Genomic DNA, 22,772 nt, shown 5'->3' with positions numbered 1-22,772 from the left:
CCGGCTGCTGAGGCCTGACTGAGCTCTGAGGGCCGACTTTTATAGTTCCGGGTCGCCGCCTGACCCTTTGAGGGGCGGGCTCAGAGCTCCATAGCTCCGCCCACTCTGGCCTCCGGCGGGGCTCAACCCTCTCCGGGGAGGAGGGGAGCCATGCCGACCCACTACAAGCACCCACAATATACCAAGTGCTTTACAAACAATGAAGATGGATGGTCCCCTGCTCTGAGCTGAGAAGTTACTGCCACTTACAGCAGATCAGAATTTGATGCTAAACTTTTACTAATTAATTCAGTCACCTCTCATGCCTCAGTTGCAATTTCCCAGCAATTCAGAATCTAACAATGTCTCCATTGCAGGCAGACCAGCCCTTTCCATAGTAATGGAGGGATGGCAAAATCTCAAACATCAACGCAGAGTAATCTCATGTTACACAGACCAGGTGATTACATTAAAGAGGAAGGGAGTAAGAAAAGAGACTCAAAGTGAAGCAGTGGATAAGTTGTTAGCATTTTACTTTGCAAACCCTGAGATTTTAGAATGGTAAAGCAAGTATTCTCAGTTCTGTATTTAAAAAGATACACATTTCAGCAAGACAATACTTCTTAGAAAGACCCCAACAGCCTGAATTAAGTCTGAAGTCTTCATTCTAGAGAAGGCGCTGCCTCTCTGAGCACTTATATGAAACCTTGAACGATCCCAAGACATCAGATCTTAAAATTGGGACATAATTTAAAACATCCCTGAAATGTTATTAGCTAGAATTTCTCCCTCTCCGGCCTTATTTGGTTGGATTCATGGTGACTATGATACCAGGCTTTATAGGCAGAAGCATACAAAAATAGTACCAATAGCTTGTTTTTTATAACAGTACATTGCTTATATGTTAAACAGAATGGAAAATTTCTTACCAAATACTTTCCTTTCTGCAGCCCAGCATCTCCTACAATTCTGGACATCTGAGAAATAGCAAGCCAAGAACAGATGTGGGGATGGTTATAAAACCAAAGTTCTGAAGGAAAGAAGTACCCCTTCTTTTGGTGAGCTTGCTCAAGAGTTGGCATTTATTTCTGGGCCACCCCCTGCAGCACCTTCAGGCCAAAGGAGGCCTCAGCGGAAGACAGAAAATCCACCTTATAGTGCTTGGTTAATGAAGGTGTCAGCTGTAGACCAAACAGCTGCTGTGAGAACTTCAAGGAAACCCATGCAAACACTCTACAGACCAAAATTATGTACTGAATCATTCTTGAGCAGCTAGATTTGAGAAAGTCTTAAGCTGCTTGTGGACAATTCAACAACAACACAGCTAATTTCATCACAAATTATTTGCTGAGTTCTGTTCACAATTTGAGTTCCATTTTCTATTTTAATAGAGACAGGACAAATCCCAGTACAGGAAACCTCAGTTTCTACACAACAGTGGTAAAATTGACTTAAATTTTCATCACTCAATAGGAATAAAACCGTTGTGTTACAGTTTGAGGGGTGTGAGGCTTTCCCCCCACTCTTACAGCTGTGAAATCAGTATTCAGTGCTGTACATTTAAATGCTGTTTGTGAGGGGATTTCTTCCCGAGTGACCTACATAAATGTTGCCTGACGACGATTATTTTTGCTGCATAAAACATCCTGAATTTCAACAATTTTATATAGCTTATTTCACGCCTTAATTATGTCTCATGTGGGTTCCTATAATTGGTTTTGACAGATTCTCCAAATTAATATGAAAAGAAGCTTTAAAAATGTGTTTTTATGGGACTCTAGTTTGAAGAAATTATTCCTTTGGGAAATAAGAGGCTTTTAAACATCTCTTTAAGACAAGATTCTTGTGCTTTAAATATTGAAGCTAAAATCTGCGGGGTTTAGGTCCCCAACAGAAGTTTAATGTTTAATATAATCATATTGAAACCACGACAATCAGCAAAGTTAGGATCCATGCATTCTTTATTTTAATGATTAGACAAAGGAAAATTTGCAATAATCTATCAAAACTGTATCTTATCAAGAATTGGAAAGGTGTTTACAAAACTTATTCACATTCAATTCAGATTATGTACAAACCAGTGTCTGTAAAAAAGAAAACAGCAAATTCTTGAGTGTAAAATAATCCAATTCTAATTCATATTCCAGCATTTCCAACGACCAAACTTATGCTGTAAAACAAGATACTACCCTAGTGCAGACATGTTCCACAGTCTTCATTATACGGGTCTCAACAGCATAGCTGTCAAAACAGTTCCCCCCGAGCCCCCTTTTATTTATTTTAAGTGTTTTGAGAAGTTTCCTAACACTTCATCATCCATCCGGAAATTCCACTCAAATGCAGTCCAGGATAATTCTCTCTCACTGTGGTAATGGCAGAACAGTTGCCATGTATAGTACCAAATGCATGGTCTGCTTTTTACTCCAAGGAGGTTAGCCATTTTCAGCAGAGTTCAGCCCTTGAGTATTTGGCTTAAAATCAGGATTTGCTCCTAGGACAGTTTGAACATGGTGCTCTACACAAGCACCTAGACCTCCAGACTCACCCTATGCTGACTACATCTGAACACAGATGCACCACAGTCAGGAGCTTCCAGTTATTTATAGTAGCAGCATTCAGTATAGCCATGAAAATAATTCCCTATTTACAAATATCTGTTATAACTATAACTATAACTCTGGACTAAATCCAAAAATAAAAGCAATGAGGAAGAAAACACATGGTATAAATCCAAGCGGACATTTTTAAGCACTCTTACAACTTGTTGTTTTGGTTTATGACATTTTGCAGATGAGTAGCCCATTAAAAGAGACTAATCACTTATGAAAGTTTGAAAAGTAGGGAAGCTACCAAAAGATGACAGAATTTAGTCTTGAAGCCACAACAATTACTGGTTAATCGAATGTGGTAGACATGTTTGGAACACACAGGAGAAAGATCCACAGCTACTGGGATAACACAATAAAAGCTAAGAGCTTCTGCAGACTAAGGTGCTGTCAATAGTGTTCTAATTTAGGAATCAATAACCCCCTCAAAGAGCTATAAAATATACCAGAAATCTCTGGATTATACAAAGTAGACCAGATTGAAATAATCTAATAACAAATTACATGTGTATTTTTATGGAAGGCTAGAAGAGAAATTATGACAGGACTTAACTTCATACTTGTGCATTAAACTCCCAAATCCAGGAAATGCAGAATGAACACTATTCTTAATTAACCCTTCTGGACCAAGTACTGAAGTGGTCTAGCATCACAATATTGTATTCAGCACATGTGGTACTGTACTTCAGTGTAAAAGGGCAAATCCAGGAAAGAGTTTCAATCTTACTTTTGCATCTCTTGGCTGCAGCAAGTGTACTCAAGGCTTAATGTTATTATATTGGTGTATAATCTCCACCACAACCTTCTGTAACACAGCTAGAAATTAAAACTCCAGGATGACAGAATTTTAGGCAGTGGAAGACTGGTAATTTAAATGTTTTGAAGATTCTGAGTTGTTCTTCAAGAGCCAGATCCAACACTCATTGAAATAAACAGGCTCCTATTTACTTCAACAGGTATTAGACTGGGCCTTAAGGGAGTCAGAGTTCCAGCAGTGACTATTTCAAACAAAAGATAACCTCTGCATTTTACTAATAACTCTGTTAACGGAGACTTGGCTCCGATGTACAAACAGATGATAGCGGTACCAACTTTTGGCAATCTCTTTCTATATAAAGAACAAGCAATAGTTACAATGCTCAACCAAAAAAACCAACAGCTGAATTTCTCAGAGATTAATGCTGATGACAGGATCAAGTAACAACAGTAAAGAAAACTCAAACTGTAGAAAACTTTGTATTAAAAATCCAATTTTAAATGAAGTTCCACTCAAGTAGTATCTGGGACAGTTTACTAGTCCTTACAATTACACAGGCAGTTCTGACCTAGACAGCCAGAATGAGGTACCAAGATGTGGTTACTTTATTAATGCTATCCATAATGAATTCAACAGGCAAATGCAGCCACTACCTAGAATGCAAATACTTTCAGATTAGAAGAGTGTGCGTACCTTATTTGATGTAACTGCCCTGATTTCCAACATTCTGTGACTAGTAGAGGTCACACTGGGCAATACACAGAAGTTCCCAAGGACATTAAAGATGAGGCAATTAAAGAAAGCAAAGCCTTCTTGGTATGCAACACAAATGCAAACACCTCAACATATTACCCAGTACTCAAACAACAACTTGAAAATGTCCATGAAGTCTCAGTCCTATTACTACTCCATGTTTTCTGAAGTTGAGCTCTTTCTGGGGGGGAAAAAGTTTGCTTCAGAGGCTCTGTTATACTGGCTTTGTCCATTAGGTGTCTTGTTTAGAAAGGACTCCAATATTAAATTTACATAGGCTGCAATGCCATCAACAGTCAAACCTGTCCATCCACTCTATGCTTCACTGAGCTCAGCTGCACCAAAACCAGGCTCTTCGCTTGCACAAAATGTTTTTCGCCAATCTCATCCTCCCAAAAATGTCCCATTCTAAAAACTGTTCACCAAACACCAAATCATTGTAGTTCTAGATAAAGAACAACAACAAAACAAATTAAGGTGGGGTTATTAAGTTTAGTTTCAATTTTTCACTTTGTATAAAGGCTAACAACCCATAGGCCTCCTTTCAACTGTTCTGGGACTCTCTTCTCCCTTCTTATGCTTCTCCAGGTTTCTCCAATTTTGTATTCCATCACGCCTCACTATAACTGGGGAAAAAGGCCATACTTTTTATTTCCAAGCAACATTAAGTGATGTCTTACTTGACTAATGAATATTCATTTATCAATACACTACATAAAATAAAATCACTTAGCCTGAAATAACCTTGAACAGCTGATACTAAAGCTTAACATGTAACAGAGAAGTCAACTGACTGTTACCTAGGAAAAACACTGCCCTTCATTTTAATTTGCTGTAATCCAGATCCTTTCAACTATATGTTTTTAGAGAGAAAGGTCTGAAGGAAACAGCAGAATGCTACTAAAAATAACCCTCCATTTCTCTGCACCTGACAACAGGTTAAAATTCTGGAATGCTTTGGATGGAGACGCTGCTGCAAATGTCTGCCTATTTCATATGCCCAAAGATCCAGTGGGGGAGAACGGGAACTCAGAGCAATACAGTCCTGTGTGGCAAATTGCCATCTAAAGGCAGGGTTTGAATTGATGTTATTCTAGCAAAGATTAGCAAGATGACAAAAATAAATCCAGAAATTGTCATGTAAATTTTAGTGAGGAAAATTTTAGAGTATTAGTCCTTCAACCTTTTACAAGGATCCATGTTAGGACCTCATGATTGACTTGTTCCAAACTATTCAGTCCAAGCCTTGGTAGATTGGCAGTGGTAGTACAGGATGCATGCTTTGTGCTTGAGAATGCAAAAAGTGTTAGTAAATTTGAGAACAGGCTCTTGTTCCAGTGTGAAAATAAGCTTTTGGACTTATCAAAACCAACACACTCAGGCACAGAGACTATTAAGGTGTGGAACTCTCTTTAGGCGAGACTATTATTTCTCCTTCGGTCCCATTGCTGCAATACCTGGCCTTTTCCTAATGACCCAAAGTGTGGTCAGGACTCAACTTGTGAAAAACATTGCTTTAAAGGTCTATATTGGACTGATTCTCTTCAACTGGTTTACATGTCAAATCAAACAGAACTTTGCTAACTTCCTTCATTTAACCTCATGGCAGTCCTAAGTGTCTTCAGCGTTGGGAAAATATCAACCTATACCCAGGGCTCACGTTGCTGGTAGGAGCATTAGCAGCTTTTACACAGGTGGTCCTTATTACATGTTTATCATTTAGAGATTGCTTATGACATAATGGCATCCAAGTTAGTCCATCCATTGAGAAAAAACCCTTTTTACACAGAAGAATCATATGGTACCCAGTGCAGTAGCTCAGGAAAACATGGGAGGAAGTTGCAATGATTCAGGCCAGAAATCTTGAGCATTGAACTTCACTGTCATATGAGGACCAAGTAAAAATCCCTTTTTCCTCCCAGATTTTCTAGAGTCAATATAAATGTCCATAGAATATCAGCTTCACCTGTGCTAGATATAAAACTGATGGAATGCTAGCTGGTCCATAAAGGGCTGCACCAAGTTATCTGTGGCAAAGTAGAAAACGAGCCCAAAGGTTATGGAGATTGGAAGAGCTGGTAAAGCCTTCTTGAAGATGGCAAGAAGTAGTAGAGTAAGGCACAGACCCTGGAAAGAAGAACAAGGAAATGTTATGTGGTAAAACTCAAGCCAGTAAAAATATGTATTACAGAACACATCAAGCCGAAGGGCTGACAAAAGGGTTGGCCAATATTATTCTTGCGCTTTTCCACACTGAGTGCTATTAATGTCAGGATTACTTACTACACAAAGTAACTCACTAATGAGCCCACTCAGTAAAGCACTGAAGCATATGTTTAAAATCTCACTGAAATCAGTGGGACATAAACATGAACTTAGATGCTGTGCTGAACTGACGCTTAAGTGACTGATCCTTCCTGTTCCAACTGAAATCCACAGCAAAACTTGCAGTTTAAGATCATGACGGCAAGATCAGGCACTGAATAACCAATATGCAAAATCCCAAGGGAAAACATACAACAGCAGCCCCTAGGGTCACTGAAGAATGTACTGAAATATCATCACCACCACATTACATTATACTCACAATTAGTATAGCCACAAAACAGGCTAAAGTTGTGTTCCAGTCTCCACTTGCTGTTGCTGAGGCCTTGCCAACCAGAACACTGTAGAAAATGAAATCTCCTAAACCAAGCTTTACTCCTCCTGCAATGTTAAAAATATGGGAGCGTTACATAAAGACCCAAAACAACTCCCACCAACAGCCACAACAAATGACTTCCGTTGCACATATCTGACAGAATAATCCAAGAAACCAATAGGACACCCAAAAGCAATCAGCAGATTCTTCTTGACCCTCCTGCTGCAGAGCTGTTCCAGTCTCCAATACACATGAATGATATGTCGCAGCGTGCCAGTACACTTCACCGTATCGAGTTATAAACAGATTAAATGTCACAAATCAAACATAAGAAATTTTTTTTTATGCACACCCTCATTTTAAATTAAGTTAGCAAGGAGTCGAAATGGGAGGCTGGGAATCAATGAGAAGTAACTCTTCAGAAGCTGTTTTAAAGCAACAAGGGAAAAAGCACTTACTGGCATGACTATCTCTACCAGATAAACACTGATATCAGGAATTGGAATATAAAAGGGAAAAATGAATAGAATACTCAAAAATAAAACGTTCTGGAAAAAAAGGAAAGCCAAAACGCACTTCACAGAGTTCTACTATGTAGCCTGTAGCTGATTTAATCTTTCGTACAGAGGTGTGGCGAGCAAAAATGGCAGGTCCCAACAGAGTACTCCATTTTGACACAAACGGGTTATTTCCAACATCTCTAGAGTAAAAAGGAAGACCTTTGCCCATTTGCTCCACTTTATGCAAATTAGTTGAGGTCTTCAGACTCCTAATAATTGCCAGTATGACTCTGAACTGAGCAAGTTGGATGTTTCTGTTATATTTGTTGTAGATCTAAGCCACTCTCAATTGTTTCATTTTACAGCAACATTTTGCCAAAAGACTATTCCTACTACCCTGCCTAGTGGGCAGATGAGTCACTTGTTATTTTGCAGTTTCCAATTACGTATCTTCCAGTGCACAAACCAACATCCAGCAAAACATTCCAGTGACCTCTTGTGTCTCCTACAGAATCCTTTTTTTGATAACTCTGAAAGGCTCTTTGTGTAATTATGATGCATCTTTCAGATTAAATGGGTGTTTGTGGTTCTGCAGTACATGGATCCTTCAAAAGTGCATGAGCCAATGTGCTTGTTTTTATGGTAATTACCACCTCGGCAGGGACTTTAGTAGCATAATATCCAATTAACAGCATTTCTGTAAAACAGAAGTAAAGATGATTTCCTGTATGTTTGTTCTACTAAATAAGCCCCAGACAGTGCCATAGCTTTTTCAAAGCCCCTACGTCAAGGCTGTCAAACAGCTGGATGGTGGGCAAGATCAAACCCCTTGGATACTCTCATCTAGCCCACAGCTCCCTTTGTCACATCAGTGCAATCCAACTCTGGACTCGCTCTGCAGGAACCAAGGGAGAGCTGGAGATCAAGTGGACACCTGCTGAAGAGGAAGAGCTCAGGAGTGAGCTTATACCTGATTGGCCATATGCAAGGAAGCCCCTGCCCCCTCCACCTCACCTCAGCATTCCTCCTCCTGCTATGGTAGCTGCCTTTGCATCTTCTGCCACTGGGACTAAGCCCCGTTGCTTCGGAGCTTCCCTTGCCCCTCAAATTGTTTCTGCTCATCCTGGCCTAGTGGGAAGGGCCCCAGAGCACTGCTATCCCAGATGAGGGACAGGTGGTCGTCTGCCCTGGGGAGGGAAATCTAGGGCTCCTCTTCTCCGAGGAGCTGCTCTCTCCTTCTCTCTTCTCCCCCTCTTTCTGCCCTTCTTCCCTCTCTCTCTCCTCATCTTTCCCTCAGGGTTCCTGATAACCCCATCAAGCCCTGCAGCACCAGGTTTATGGGAGTGGGTCCTCCTCTTCCCACTATATTTTGCTTGCCACTGCTGCCTCCACCAACCAATCCAACCATCTGTTACTTTTCAGACAAGGAGAAAGGAAGAATTAACTTAGCTAAACAGATGCACTCTATAGTCAGAGGAGCCTGGAAAACATGCTCCTTACTGGTGAGTTTTGTTTCTCTGGCTCACAAACCCCAAGTCAAAGTACACACTGGCCCTCACCTCAGAATGAGTTTGACACTCCCACTCTATGCTATAATTATTGGGTTTTTCTAGAGAGATCCTCAACAGTTCCCTTCTGAACTCAAAGGAGTTCCCATATCTTAACCATTCCCCACATTTATTTTTCAGCCTAGGTCTACATTTAAAAATTAGATCAGTCTAGCTATGTTGCTCAGGGCTGTGAAAAATTTTGCACCCTGTGCGACGTAGATAGGTCAACCTAACCCCCCTGTGTAGACACAGATGAGTTGACAGAAGAATTATATCAATTTATCTGCTGCCTGGATGGACTGACTGATGGATTATCTACATTAAGAGAAAAACCCCTTCCATAAAGGTATAAAGGATTGATGCTAGAGAGGCACAGCTGCAGCGAATTCAGATATAACGCGGTAAAGCAGCACTCCAGCAAGGCGGGGCTGTACGCTCCAGCGGATCGAATGAAGTTCGATATAACGCGGTTTCACCTATAACATGGTAAGATTTTTTGGCTCGCGAGGACAGCATTATATCGAGGTTGAGGTGTACTTCAGTCATATGCTGCTATGGCGATTAGCTGGATGAAACTCTCTGCAACCCATCAGCACTGATTTTTGATTTGCAAAGTGGTCCTCCGTTTTGCAGGGACTCAGCATGGCTGTCCCTGAGCCTCTGCTAGCACAGGAGCAGGGTGTTACCGTACACCCCTTCCACTCAGTTCTTGTCCATGTTCACTAGAAATTTCCTGTGAATCTGGGAGGACTGCAGCTCAGGCTGCAACAGCGAGGGGGAAAAGCTAGTCTGCCATCAGACAGACAGTCCCATGAAGGACAGACTCCAGAAACCCTTTTCTTTACTACTGCTTAAACCTCTATGGTAGATTCAGCTCTTTCAAACTGTGAGACAGACAGTCCCAAAACCACAGAGTTTGTAGTAAATCAAGATTACTGGCGAGGGGAAGGGAGAAGAGATTGATTAAAACAAAAGAAAACAGACTGCATAAAATAGCTAGTCTTAAAACTGGTAAAAGCCAACGTAGGTCACTACTGGAAATCAGCAGCACCTTATACTTCTCATCTCCTTGGAGTCCCTCAGTACCCCCGCTCAGGTTACTCTGATCTGTTCACTAGGATTTCCCCTAAGATTTAACCATTATGTGTTTCCTAAATTCATTCAGGATCATGTTCACTGCTTTGGACCAGCTCTTTTGGTTCCTGCTTATCCTGTAAGAATTATTACAGTTTGGAGCGTTTAGAATGTGTACACACACAATAGGATCTCCCAGCCCCATTCCAAAATCTCATTTACAAGTAAAGTTTCCCATACTCCTAAAGGCCATGCTTTCTCATGTTAATTTTATTGACTGGATATGCCAATCTAAACATAACTCAGTCTGTCTTTAAAGAGACAGGTTTTAGTTTTTTTTTTTTTTTTATAAGTCACTCTTCACTTTATTGTACTCTATCAGCTATGAAACACTGTCAAATTAACACTGATCGGTCACAGATGATACCAAGCTAGATGCCAAGTGAAACACTGCATGGCAGCACATTCCAATCCTACTAGATTACCAAGCTCCAAGGAGTATTAACAACATTTATTTTAATTCCTGGCGGCAAGGTTCCTTGTTAAAACTAAAAAGTCATTTTGGAAACAACTTCTGAATATCCAAAATATCCAGAATTGCAGCTACTATTCAAAATTTAGTTTCTCATCATATTGGGAAGCTCTAATTTAATGAAAAATGAAGTATTTGAAAATGAAAAGAATTATGCAGAGTTAGGACTAGCAGTTGTCCTGATCTCAGATCTAAAGGGCTTTCAAGAGACAGCTGTAGAAGGAAATTGATGCCTTAGTTACTTATCACTGACTACAGTGATTAATAGGGCGACCAGACAGCAAATGTGAAAAATCGGGACAGAGGGTGGGGGGTAATAGGAGCCTATATAAGAAAAAGACCCCAAAATTGGGACTGTCCCTATAAAATCGGGACATCTGGTCACCCTAGTCATTAATAACCCAAGCTCCAGAGACAGATGCTAAACTTTAAAGGAAAAATTCAGTGGGAACCTTACTGGATGCATCTAGTACAGAATTTGTTCACTTACGTTTATTAGCAAAGTGACATTACAAGAATACTTACAACATCCCAACTCACTCTTAAAAACACAAAACTAGTGCTTTGAATTAACAGACTGTATCACTGCTTGCTCTGCAGTGATCACTGCACGCTAAAACAATTCTCTCTCAAGTCAAGTTGCGTTGCACAGTAACTTGATGAAAAAGGGAGTGCTAAGAACGCTGTCTTACCATGCTGATGATATTAAACATTTAAATACTGTTGCAGTGTATTAAACGCTCAGTGATCAGTGCAATGGCTACAAAGCTACTGTCACAAAACGTGAATTTTCCAACAAACTTCTAACAAATTGTTGCTGGCTGACAAGTATGACTAGCAGCACTGTAAATATGCTCCTAGAACTACTGATTGTAGAAACAGAGGGACAAAGACACACATTTTGGAACAATTTATTATTTTCTTCATTTAAAGTACCCACGGGGGCAGGGAGAAAAAGTGCCTAAAGCCTGGGATAGGAGTCTAACAGTTACTTTAAATAACAATCCATTCAGAAAACTATAACTATCTACCAACACAACCAGTCTACACAAAAGAATTAGGTCAATTGTTAAAAGACTAAAATACACTTCATCCCACTCCCAAGACCCCTGTGCCCCTAAGTGTCCTCCCCAAAAGCTCTACCAAAGAAAGAGGCTTTGCAGTTCACTCTGAAGGTCAACAGAGATTTGGGTTATTTTGGAGAAAGGTAGGCAATAAACGCCAAAGATGCTGTTATGTAATACACCCTACTAACATCCTACCACTATAAACAAGTGCCTTCACTGATCACAATTATGGCAATAACACATGGGGAGAGAGACAGTCTGCCAGACAGGCAGGTCTGAAAATGCTTAATGCTCTACAGGTCCAACACCACCTTAAATTCCACCTGGAAACGAAAAGCCTGCCTGTGCAGATCCCTGACTATTGATGTTATGTGCTCAATGCGAGACACTGTACTTAACAAGCAGGTTGCTACAGGGGAAAAAAAAACAAAAAACAAGCAAGCAAGCTGCAACATCCCGCATTGAACTTTGGTTTTTAATTAGCCCTAACATGTAGTTTTGTGCAGAGTGTACTGCGGCATTCTGATCTTGAGGTGACAAAGGCAAGGATCACAGCTGAGAGGTCTGTATTCAAATGGATGACACTCTCTGACCATCAGTGGATTGAAAAAAAGCCATTCAGGTCATTGCTGTTATATGATGGTTTAAGCCCATCCAGGCCTGTGAAGGTCATTAGGTGGGTCAACATGTCCTAATCATTGGGGACTTTTCAGCCTGTCCTATGTGTCTATGTAAGTAACATATGAATGAATAGGCACATTATCTTTAGCTGACTGAAAATCAAATGTACATTTATTCAGTCTTGGGATGATACTTACTCTCTTCTGGGTCCTCGCTGGCTTGGGAGTTACTAGGGAGAGCCTGAACAGCAGCCCGGGATTCAGGAGTGGATTCAAGGGGCCCTATTCTGCTATCCCTTTGTTGCTCCCATTCCGGATTGAAACCTCCGTCATCCAAGTCAGCATCTTCATTCTGAATCTGGTTTGCTGCAGCTCAGGAAAAGAAAATAATAATATAAAACTTATTACAAAGTGTTTCTCATACATAGACACTCCTGTTAATACAGTTAGTCACATCAGGTAACTTTCCTCCTCTAATTGGCACTGATGAGACCTCAGCTGAAGTCTTCAGGAAAGATGTGGACAAACTGGAGAGAGTCCAGAGGAAAGCAACAAAAATGATGAAAGGTTTAGAAAACCTGACCTGTGAGGAAAGGTTAAAAAGACTGAGTATGCTTAGTTTGGAGAAAAGACGACTGAAAACAGGGACCTTCAAATATGTTAAAAACTGTTATAAAACTGTGATCAATTGTTCTCCATGTCCACTGAAGGCCAGACAATAAATAATGGATTTAATCTGACACAAGGGAAATTTTAGGTTAGATATTAGGAAAAAACTTTCTAACTATTAGGATAATTAAGCTCTGGAATAGGTTTACAAGGGAGGTTTTGTAATCTCTATCATTGGAGGTTATCTGACCTGTTTTTAAAATACACCTGTCAGGGATGGTCTAGGTTTACTTGGTCCTTCCACAGCACAGGGGCCTGGACTTGATGACCTTTCAAGGTCCTTCCCAGCTCTTTTCTAACATAAGAATGGCCACAGTGGGGCAGACCAATGGTCCATCTAGCTCAGTATCCTGTCTTCCAACAGTGGCTGATGCCAGATGTGTTAGAGGAAATGAACAGAACAGGGCAATTTATAAAGTGATCCAGTTCCATCTTCTGGTGGTCAGAGGTTTAGGGACACCCAGAAGATGGGGTTGCAACCCTGACAATCTTGGCTAACAGTCACTGATAGATTTATTCTCTGTGAACTTGCCTAATTCTTTACTGAGCCCAGTTCTACTTCTGGCCTTCATAACATCCCCTAGCAACAAGTTCCAGAGATTGACTGTATGTTGTGTGAAGAATACTTCCTTTTGTTAGTTTTAAAACTGCCTGCCTATTAATTTCATTGGGTGACCCCTGGTTCTTGTACTATGTGAAGGAGTAAACAACACTGTCATTCACTTTCTCCATACCAGTCATGATTTTACAGACCTCTATCATATTCCCACTTAGTTGTCTTTTTTCTAAACTAAAAAGTCCCCGCTTTTTTAATGTCTTCTCATATGGAAGCTAATAATTTTTGCTGCCCTTCTGTAATTTTTCCAATGTAATATATCTTTTTTGAGATGGGATGATGTAAATGGCAGGCAGCATTCAATATGTGGGCATACCATGGATTTATATAGTGACATTAAGGTATTTTCTGTCATATTATCTATTCCTTTTCGAATGGTTCCAAACATTTTGTTTGCTTTTTTGACTGCTGTTTCACATTGAGCTGATGTTTTTAGGGAATTATCTACAATGACTTCAAGATCTTTTTCTTGAGTGGTAACAGCTAACTTAGACTCAGTCATTTTATATGTACAGTTGTGTAGCGATGTGGGACTCACCCATGCGGCACCTCCTGCTGGTGTCTTGGGAATTAGCTTATTTCCAGCCTTGGAGCACCCTCTGCAAGCCGGTGTCCCACTGCTGCTAGGCCCTCGCGTCCCTTCCTGGACTCTGGTGCCCTGTTATCTGGGGAGCCGGCCCCTGGCAGTAACCCCTCACTCTGCCTCTGAGTCTCCCCTCTCTGGGGAACCTCCAACCCTCTACTCCCCACTTTGCCTCAGTCTGGGCTACTGCCAGTCATCATCAAGCCCCCACTCCCTGGGGCGGACTGCAGTGTAAAAGCCACCAGGGGGTTTGGACTTCCTGCCTTTGCCTCCCAGTACCTCTATGGGCCCTGGACCAGGCCCTGCAGCCTGGGGAGTTGCCAGCCTCGAGCTCCCCTGCTCCTCTGGCTCTCCCCAGCCCTGGTTCACTTCCAGTACCCTTTCTGCAGGCAGCCAGGCCCTGCTCTCTCCCAGCCTAGAGAAAGACTTCTCTTGGGCCTCTGGCTCACAGCCTTTTTATACAGGCCAATTGTGGCCTGATTGGGGTGTGGCCCAGCTGTGGCTGCTCTGCCAATCAGCCCAGCTTTTCCCCTGCCCTAGCCCTTTCCCAGGGCTGTTTTAGGCCCTTCAGGGCAGGAGCGGGGTAACTACCCTACTACAAGTTGGTATTGTGTTTTCCAAAGTACATTACTCTGCACTTATCAACAGTGAATTTCATCTGCCATTTTTGTTGCCCAGTCACCCAGTTTTGTGCAATCCCTTTGTAACTCTTCGCAGTCAGCTTTGAACTTAACCCTTTCTGAGTAAGTTTGTATCACCTGCAAATGTTGCCACTTCACTGTTTACCCCCTTTTTCCAGATCATTTATGAATATGTTGAAAAGAACTGGTCGCAGATCCTTGGGGGGGGGGAGTCCGCTATTTACTGTGAAAACTGATAATTTATTCCTACCCTTTGTTTCCTATCTTTTAACCAGTTACCGTGAGATGTGTTGATGCAATATGATGTTACAGCAAAATGTCATCACATTATATCATGATCTGGCATGACAACATGAGGACATTTTGTCAGCAGAATGTCTTTGAGGGTATGTCTACATTACGGGATGATTCCAATTTTACATAAATTGGTTTTGTAAAACAGATTGTATAAAGTTGAGTGCATGCGGTCACACTAAGCACATTAATTCGGTGGTGTGCGTCCATTTACCGAGGCTAGCGTCGATTTCTGGAGCGTTGCACTGTGGGCAGCTATCCCATAGTTCCCACAGTCTCCCCCGCCCATTGGAATTCTGGGTTGAGATCCCAATGCATGATGGTGCAAAAACAGTGTCGCAGGTGATTCTGGGTAAATGTCGTCACTCAATCCTTCCTCTGTGAAAGCAACGGCAGACAATCATTTCACGCCCTTTTTCCCTGGATTGCCCTGGCAGACGCCATAGCATGGCAACCATGGAGCCTGTTTTGCCTTTTGTCACCATCACCGTATGTGTACAGGATGCTGCTGACAGAGGTGGTACTGCAGTGCTACACAGCAGCATTCATTTGCCTTTGCAAGGTAGCTCAGATGGTTACCATCCCTCTTGCACCGTCCGACATTGTAAATTGGCGATGAGATGATGGTTATCAATCATTTTGTACCGTCTGCTGCTGTCATGGGTGCTCCTGGCTGGCCTCGCTGAGGTCGGCCGGGGGCGCATGGACAAAAATGGGAATGACTCCCCGGGTCATTCTCTTCTTTGTGTTTTGTCCAAAAATAGAGTCAGTCCTGCCTAGAATATGGGGCAAGTCTACTAGAGAGCCAGAGAGCACAGCCACTCCGGGTCAGAGTCCCAGAGATCCCACAGAAAAGATGAGCTGCATGCCATTCTAGGAGTGCCCCTGTAACAACCCCACCCATTGCTTCCCTCCTCCCACATGCCTCCTGGGCTACCGTGACAGGGAGTCATACCCATTTTTATCCAGGCGCCCCTGGCCGACCTCACCGAGGCCAGCCAGGAGCACTCACGGGCTGATGACGGTTTTCGACCATTTTGCACCATCTGCCCTCAGGAAAGAAAGGGGAGGAGATGCTGCTGTTCATCGCCGCAGCACAGTGACTACTAGCAGCATGCAGTAGACATATGGTGACATTGAAAAATGGCAAGAAAAGATTTTTTTCCCCTTTTCTTTCACGTCGGGGGGAGGGGGAGAAAATTGACGAGGTATACCCTGAACCACCCCGGACAATGTTTCTGACCCTTCAGCCATTGGGAGCTCAGCTAAGAATGCAAATGCTTTTTGGGGACTGTGGGATAGCTGGAGTCCTCAGTCCCCCCTCCCTCCTTCCATGAGCGTCCATTTGATTCTTTGGCTTTCCGTTACGCTTGTCATGCAGCATTGTGCTGAGTCCCTGCTGTGGACTCTGTCTATCATCGCCTGGAGATTTTTTCAAATGCTTTGTCATTTCGTCTTCTGTAACGGAGCTCTGATAGAACAGATTTGTCTCCCCGCACAGCGATCAGATCCAGTATCTCCCGTATGGTCCATGCTGGAGCTCTTTTTGGATTTGGGACTGCATTGCCACCCGTGCTGATCAGAGCTCCACGCTGGGCAAACAGGAAATGAAATTCAAAAGTTCGCGGGGCTTTTCCTGTCTACCTGGCCAGTGCATCCGAGTTCAGATCGCTTTCCAGAGTGGTCACAATGGTGCACTGTGGGATACCGCCCGGCGGCCAATACTGTTGATTTGCGGCCACACTAACCCTAATCCAACACGGCAATACCGATTTCAGCGCTACTCCTCTCGTCAGGGAGGAGTACAGAAACAGGTTTAAAGAGCCCTTTATATTGATATTAAGGGTCTTGTTGTGTGGACGGGTGCAGGGTTAAATCGGTTTAACGCTGCTAAATTCGGTTTAAATGCGTAGTGTAGACCAGGCCTGAATCTCTCCAGTGACACAACAGCTCTATACCACAAGCTCACTGGATGGGAGCTCTTAGAAAAAGGAAGAAAACAGAACCCACTCAGTGTCGTAGAGAAATCTGTGAACGGACTATCAGGAAACCTGATCAAATCTGCCCTTTCAATGTGGCTTTATTCTTTAAAATCTCATTTTATAAACTGTGTCTTTCCCTGCACATGGATGTGCCTTACCACAACTATCCTCTGCACTGAACTGAGCTCAGTCAGTACTTGTTGTTGAGACAAGTCTCTTAAATAGAAACCATGAGTTCCATAATAATGAATAGCTGCAAGAGTATTAATTACATATTAACTGATCATCATTTGCAGTTAAAACAGATTATTTCTAGCAGGGCTTTCACTCTGAGGGAGTGGAGAACCATCTATTGTCTGCGCAAAAAGTGTGTTTAAAAAGCTCCATCTGAAAGCAGGGACAGTTCTCTATGAAGTATCAGAGGGATAGCCGTGTTAGTCTGGATCTGTAAAAAGCAGTGAAGAGTCCTGTGCATGAATCCAATGAAGCGGGTATTTACCCACAAAAGCTTTTGCTCCAATACGTCTGTTAGTCTATAAGGTGCCACAGGACCCTTTGCCGCTTTTCTCTACGAAGATGTTCTACTATAAGATAACATGCAAAAGAAATCCTCACCTTGTTTATCATAAGTGGAGCTTTTGGAAGCTTTTCGTTGGGCTTCTGGGTCTTCCTCAGCCATGTTCACTAGCCACATCATCGTTGCTGTTGAAGAAAAGACATTGGTCAACGTATCAGAGGACAAACTCTGGCGTCAGCACTGGGCTATCATTTCTCTGCTGCAACTATCTTCAGTCACAGGCAGTTTTACTTCCTTTTAAAATACTTAAAGGCATACTAATAGTTGGGATGAAGTCAGTTTCAGCTACAACACATCTTCTAGATCTGACTGGATACAGACTGGTCATAATAAGTGTTATAAAAATTAGTCAAGTTGCAGCTGCTTAGAGATACAGTTTCCCATTAAGAGTACACATTGAAAAACTGTACTGATGATTCTCCTCCTACTCTCCTGTGCAGAAGCAACCAGATTTTCATTTGGAAGTATAATGACTGGTATTGAAGTAGCATCAGTTTACACAGGCAGTGCTGGTAACTGTATCTATAGAAGCTATTTTTCTTTTTAAAAGGCTGGTCACTGCTCCTATTCTTTTACAATTCAATTTTATTCAATTTAAGTTGGTTATTTGTAGTTCAAGTTTGCTGTTTCCCAGCCCTAACTTCCACTTCTTGGGCATATAGAAGGGCTAAGCCGGCTATGGGCAGATGTTACCAGTACAACAGAACTAAGATTGTGACAGGTAAGTCAACCCTCACTCCATCCTACTCTTACCTCCCCGCCATCCCCCTCACACCACACCCTTCTCTCCTAAGCAGCCAACTGGAGTCTACAACATAAGACATTTCTACTGTGCTTGACATTTTAATACAGCTGTCCCCCGGGTTACGCAAACCCAACTTGCGCAAACCCGTGCTTACAGAAAAAGTTCCATAAGCTAGAAACAAGAGGGTTTTTGGGGGGCATAACTGTCGGATATACATTTCTGACATGCAAAATTTGAGTTATGCAAGGCGTTCCGGAACGGAACGCTTGCGTAAGTCCGGGAGTGTCTGTACAATGATTTCTGAATTAATATGATATTTGCTAAGTTTTCAGGGCATAATAGTATCCCAAAGCTAGTATGTATGGAAAATGTCAGTGGTGGACACCCTAACAAGTCAGATCTCCAGGTAACAATCTGTCTGATGAGTTGGATACCATCACACATGTCCCACCCTTCTATATCTGAGATGGCAAAATCCAGGTAATAAACTGCATTTATCATGCACTTCTGGCCAGCTTTTAAAACACTGATCTTTAATGTTAAATTTTTTTATTTTGGATAAAAACACTGCAGTTCCTCTTAAACAACCAGAGTCTTCCATTCATTGTCAGAGTATTTTGGATTCTTTATAATTTGCCTTCTGTAGAGCCTTTCAGATGATCTCAAACAGTTTTTTTCCCAAAACAAGCCTCACAACACTCCTACGAGATAGGTATTGACCCCATTTTACACAAGACAACTGAGGTGGGGGAAGATCAGATAGCGAGTTAATGTCAGAGCTAGGAAAAAGACAACTCCTGACTTCCTGTCAGCCACAAGACCACAGTCCCTCCCCCAATTGTAAGGGGTCTTATGTATTTCAACACTACAAGAGAGTCGACTGGGTAAGCGGTTTAACTATATATTCTGAACTTACCCAGTCTGAATAAATAGTGCTTAAAAAGCTCTATATACTCCCACTAGCCAGAAATCAAGATACAAGATGAGCAGGAATCCCCAATAGTGAGCTCCATGGGTGATGCCCAGCCCCAGCTGCTGGTAAGGGAGAGGAAGTTGGCATTACCATAGTGGACCTCACTAGGGGGCTCAGGTTTTTCTTAAATCAGCTTCTGTCTTCTGGATACCTGATTAGTCTAAAATATGGCTGCTGGAAGGGAGAAATAACTCTCTTCTCCCCATCCCAGAGACTCTTAGCTGCTGGAGGTGAAAGTGTGTGTCTGGTATTTTATCTTCACCTGGCATTTTAGTTTCAGTCCTCCTTCTGTTTCAACCCAGAGTTTTCCTGAGCAGCAGCAAAGTAAAATTTGTTGATTCTTGACAATTTCACTGCTGCTCCCAGGATTATGAACAGCAGCAATGAAAATGATCAGATTTGTGCTAGTTTTACATTGCTGCTGCTTACTAGAGCTGGGCAAATAACTGATTTTTTTGGTTCTACTTGAGCCAAATCTAAAAATTTGGAAAAAATGTTGGTGAATTTCAACCCAAAAAGGTCTTGTTTCCAGGCATTTTTTAAAGGCCAGATTCACAAAACTGCCAGAGGTAGTTGTGGTTCTTACCTTATAACTTTTAGCTGAATGGTTAGGGCATTCACCCAGCATGGGGGAGACCTACGATCAATTCCTCCATTTGCCTGATATGGAGCTGGGACTTGAACTTCTGTCTTCCCCCACACTCAGGAGAGTACCTGGACTACAGAACATCCTGGGACAGGTGTGTCTCCTGTTGAAGCTGTCCTACTTTGTATAAAGTACTTGAATAGTTGTTGGAACATAGAGAGGAAATAAGAATCACTCTATAGCTCAGTGGTTAGGGCACTCACCTCAACCGTGGGAAACCAAAGTTCAAACCTTTGCTTCAATGCGTAATTATTTATACAAGGTAGAACAGTTTCAACAGGAGAGACTGAGAAAGATCATAACACTATATCCCAGAATACACCAAAATACAGCCCAGTGGTTAGATGGGGGAGGAGGAGAGACCCAAGTTCAAATCCCTGCTTCATATCAGCGGAGGGAAGAATTGAACTAGGTCTCCCACTTACTGGGTGAGTGCTCTAAGCACTGAACCAGAAGTTACAAGGTGGGCACACCGCCTACCCCCACATATACACTTTGTGAATAAAGCCTAAACATGTTTTTGGGTTAAAACTAGTCTGCAGATTTGTGTCAAAATAGCAAATAATTTCTGGTTGACAAACTATAAGCAAAACCAGAAGCAAACACATACAGAGAACACAGAAGCAATTCACATTTAATGGGTTATTCCTTGCAACCATAAGCTAGAAACATAATTTTTAAAAGTCTGAAGAAAATCAGTTTCTTGTAGGAATACATGGGATAGGATCCCCTCGCTCACCAACATGAGTTCCCCCTTCTCTGTAGTGAGTAGATTGTTTAAGCCCTGCAAATGGACAAATATTTCTAAATAGAAACAAAGCCTATCCTAAGTGCGCTAGATTCACGTTCTACTGATACTGTTTTGGCCAGACCAAGATCCTTTATCACTTTTTCCATTTTAATTTAAAAAGAACTAAGTGTGCTGTTTTTATCTTGGAATATCTCATAAAGAACATATTCCAGGTTTCTGAGCAAATAGCAAATGAAAAATTGAGGCCCAAGGAAATGAAATGTGATTTCCAGCTGCGCATACAACAACAGAACATATTAAATCAAAGGAAGCCAATGGGATGATTACATCTCCTTTCCTCAAGGTCAGGCAAGAGATTACAAATCTAAAAGCCTTAATGAAATATACTTACAGGAGTAAATAAGTGCTGGGAAGAGTGTTTCATTTCTCTCTTGAGCTGTTTCAACCAACATACGAAGAGGACCTTTAGGACATAGAACAGCAACCAGATCTGCAGGGGAGAGCACACAGAAAAGATCCTGTACTACAGTATTACAGATTTGGTTTTTAAAAACATTTTATGTGAGAGTGGCTGCAGGGATTGGTAATGGGATACCCTCTAGGATGCTGCCTGGAATATAGACCAGGTTAATGAGTTTGTCTCAGTCCAGTTCTCAGTGATAAGATACAAGTCCAGTGAATGTAATTATTTGAGGTAAATAGAGTTGAGAGTTTATTATATCTAAATTATGTGGTAGGGACCCACCCCCCTTCAAGCTTTTTCCCCCACTCACTACATTCCTCAATTCTACTGCCACTTTTAGTGTCTGGCATACAGAGGTGTCAGTGCGTGCCCCACTCTTGTGCACTGTAGGAGGTGCACGAGTGGGAGACTGACTGGTCAGAAGTCTGAGCCTTTGGCATAAGCACATACGTTTTCCATGTTTAACTTCTATGGTGTGCAAGTGCATAGTTCTCTTTGGTCCCTCCACGTTCCCTGGGGTCTGTTGCCCTCCATCCGTTTTAGGTACTTATATGACCCCCATCACTGCAGTAATTGAGTGCTTCTTTAACGTATTTATCCCCACAACACCCTTATGAAGCAGAGCGGTATTATTATCCCTGCATCACAGACTGAGAACTTAGGCACACATGCTGAGTGACATGCCCATCCTCACACAAACTCTGTGTAACTGAACCCAGGTATCCTGAGTCCCACAACAGCGCCATTACCACTGAACCATCCCTACTGGCTACAGTCATCAGGGCACACCCTGAACTCCACAAGGAGAAGAGTCCTACTCCTAAGAACTTTAAGAGTAAAGACGCTTATAACTCTGTGGCCAGCTGGACTTAACCCTGCAGCAAGGCTCCCTGGCTTCTCCAAGAAACTGGAAATTGTGGCAAACTCAGATAAATTCAAATATTGGGAATTTTAATAAATGAAATAAGAATACAAATACACTAACATCTCTGGAGCTATTCTGACATTACTTTTAATGAGATATTACTTTTAATGTTCTTTATGCAGTCCCCAAATTGTTGTTTTTCAGCATGCTGTGTATTTTTAAACTCAGATCATGTAGTTTCATCACAGAAGCTGGCAGAGGCAAGCTTGGGGTTTTGATGACTGGGCAGTAAACGATGCTGCATCTGACAGTTTTGTCAACCAGGAGGCAGCTGAAACTGAGTGTACTGCGGAGAGTGTGAATTCCTCTCCCTCGCTTGTAGGCAGTGATGGGAGTAACTTCACATTTGAAGCAGGATTTCATTCCAAATTCCTCATTCCACACCCATGCTGCCCCACTGCCCTCCATCACAATATCTATGGAACATCCAGCTCAGCACTGGGGGATAAGCACTCAATCTTGAGGTTTCTGTTAAAATTATAATAAACTGACAACTCTGAAATGTAATGATGACATTGTTGATGTTTAGATTATTAACAGTCCATTGCGCACACATGTAAACATCTGGGAGATCAATAAAGGAAAGTTAATTACTTTGATAATGGAAGTCCTTTGAGATGCATGGTCCCTATGGCTATTCACTGCTCCCGCAACCAGGAATTCTTCAATGGCAGTGTCTGTCTCTCCCTGTGCTGCAAACAGAGGGTGTGATGGGGTGGGGCAAACTGTTCTCCAATTCCAATTCTGCTGTGAATCACGTGAGAATCCGAAGCAGAAGGGAAGGAAGGTGGATTGTGAATACTCATAGGAACCACACATTTCAAAGAA

General features: G+C 42.1%; 1 protein-coding gene across 7 annotated transcripts in view; it reads right to left on the bottom strand.

Moving 5' to 3' along the window:
* Positions 1-1,922: 1,922 nt before the first annotated feature.
* Positions 1,923-22,772, bottom strand: part of PSEN1 (presenilin 1) — a 63,556-nt gene continuing 42,706 nt past the window's right edge. For 4 of the 7 annotated variants that reach the window (XM_050956588.1, XM_050956589.1, XM_050956587.1 and 1 more), the window contains 5 exons: positions 20,948-21,046; positions 17,480-17,566; positions 12,278-12,451; positions 6,683-6,801; positions 1,923-6,222 (listed from right to left, as the gene is read on the bottom strand). In XM_050956588.1, coding sequence (XP_050812545.1) covers positions 6,067-6,222; positions 6,683-6,801; positions 12,278-12,451; positions 17,480-17,566; positions 20,948-21,046 — 635 coding nt within the window. In that variant the 3' untranslated portion in view covers positions 1,923-6,066. Of the gene's footprint in view, positions 6,223-6,682; positions 6,802-12,277; positions 12,452-15,096; positions 15,261-17,479; positions 17,567-20,947; positions 21,047-22,772 lie in introns of those variants that run through there. The other 3 variants (XM_050956586.1, XR_007774869.1, XR_007774870.1) reach the window with 3 other exon arrangements.

This window comes from Gopherus flavomarginatus, chromosome 5 (assembly GCF_025201925.1).
Source record: "Gopherus flavomarginatus isolate rGopFla2 chromosome 5, rGopFla2.mat.asm, whole genome shotgun sequence".
NCBI classification, from domain to species: domain Eukaryota; kingdom Metazoa; phylum Chordata; order Testudines; family Testudinidae; genus Gopherus; species Gopherus flavomarginatus.
The sequence above is the reverse complement of the archived record's forward strand: the minus strand, read 5'-3'. Positions and strand labels throughout refer to the sequence as shown.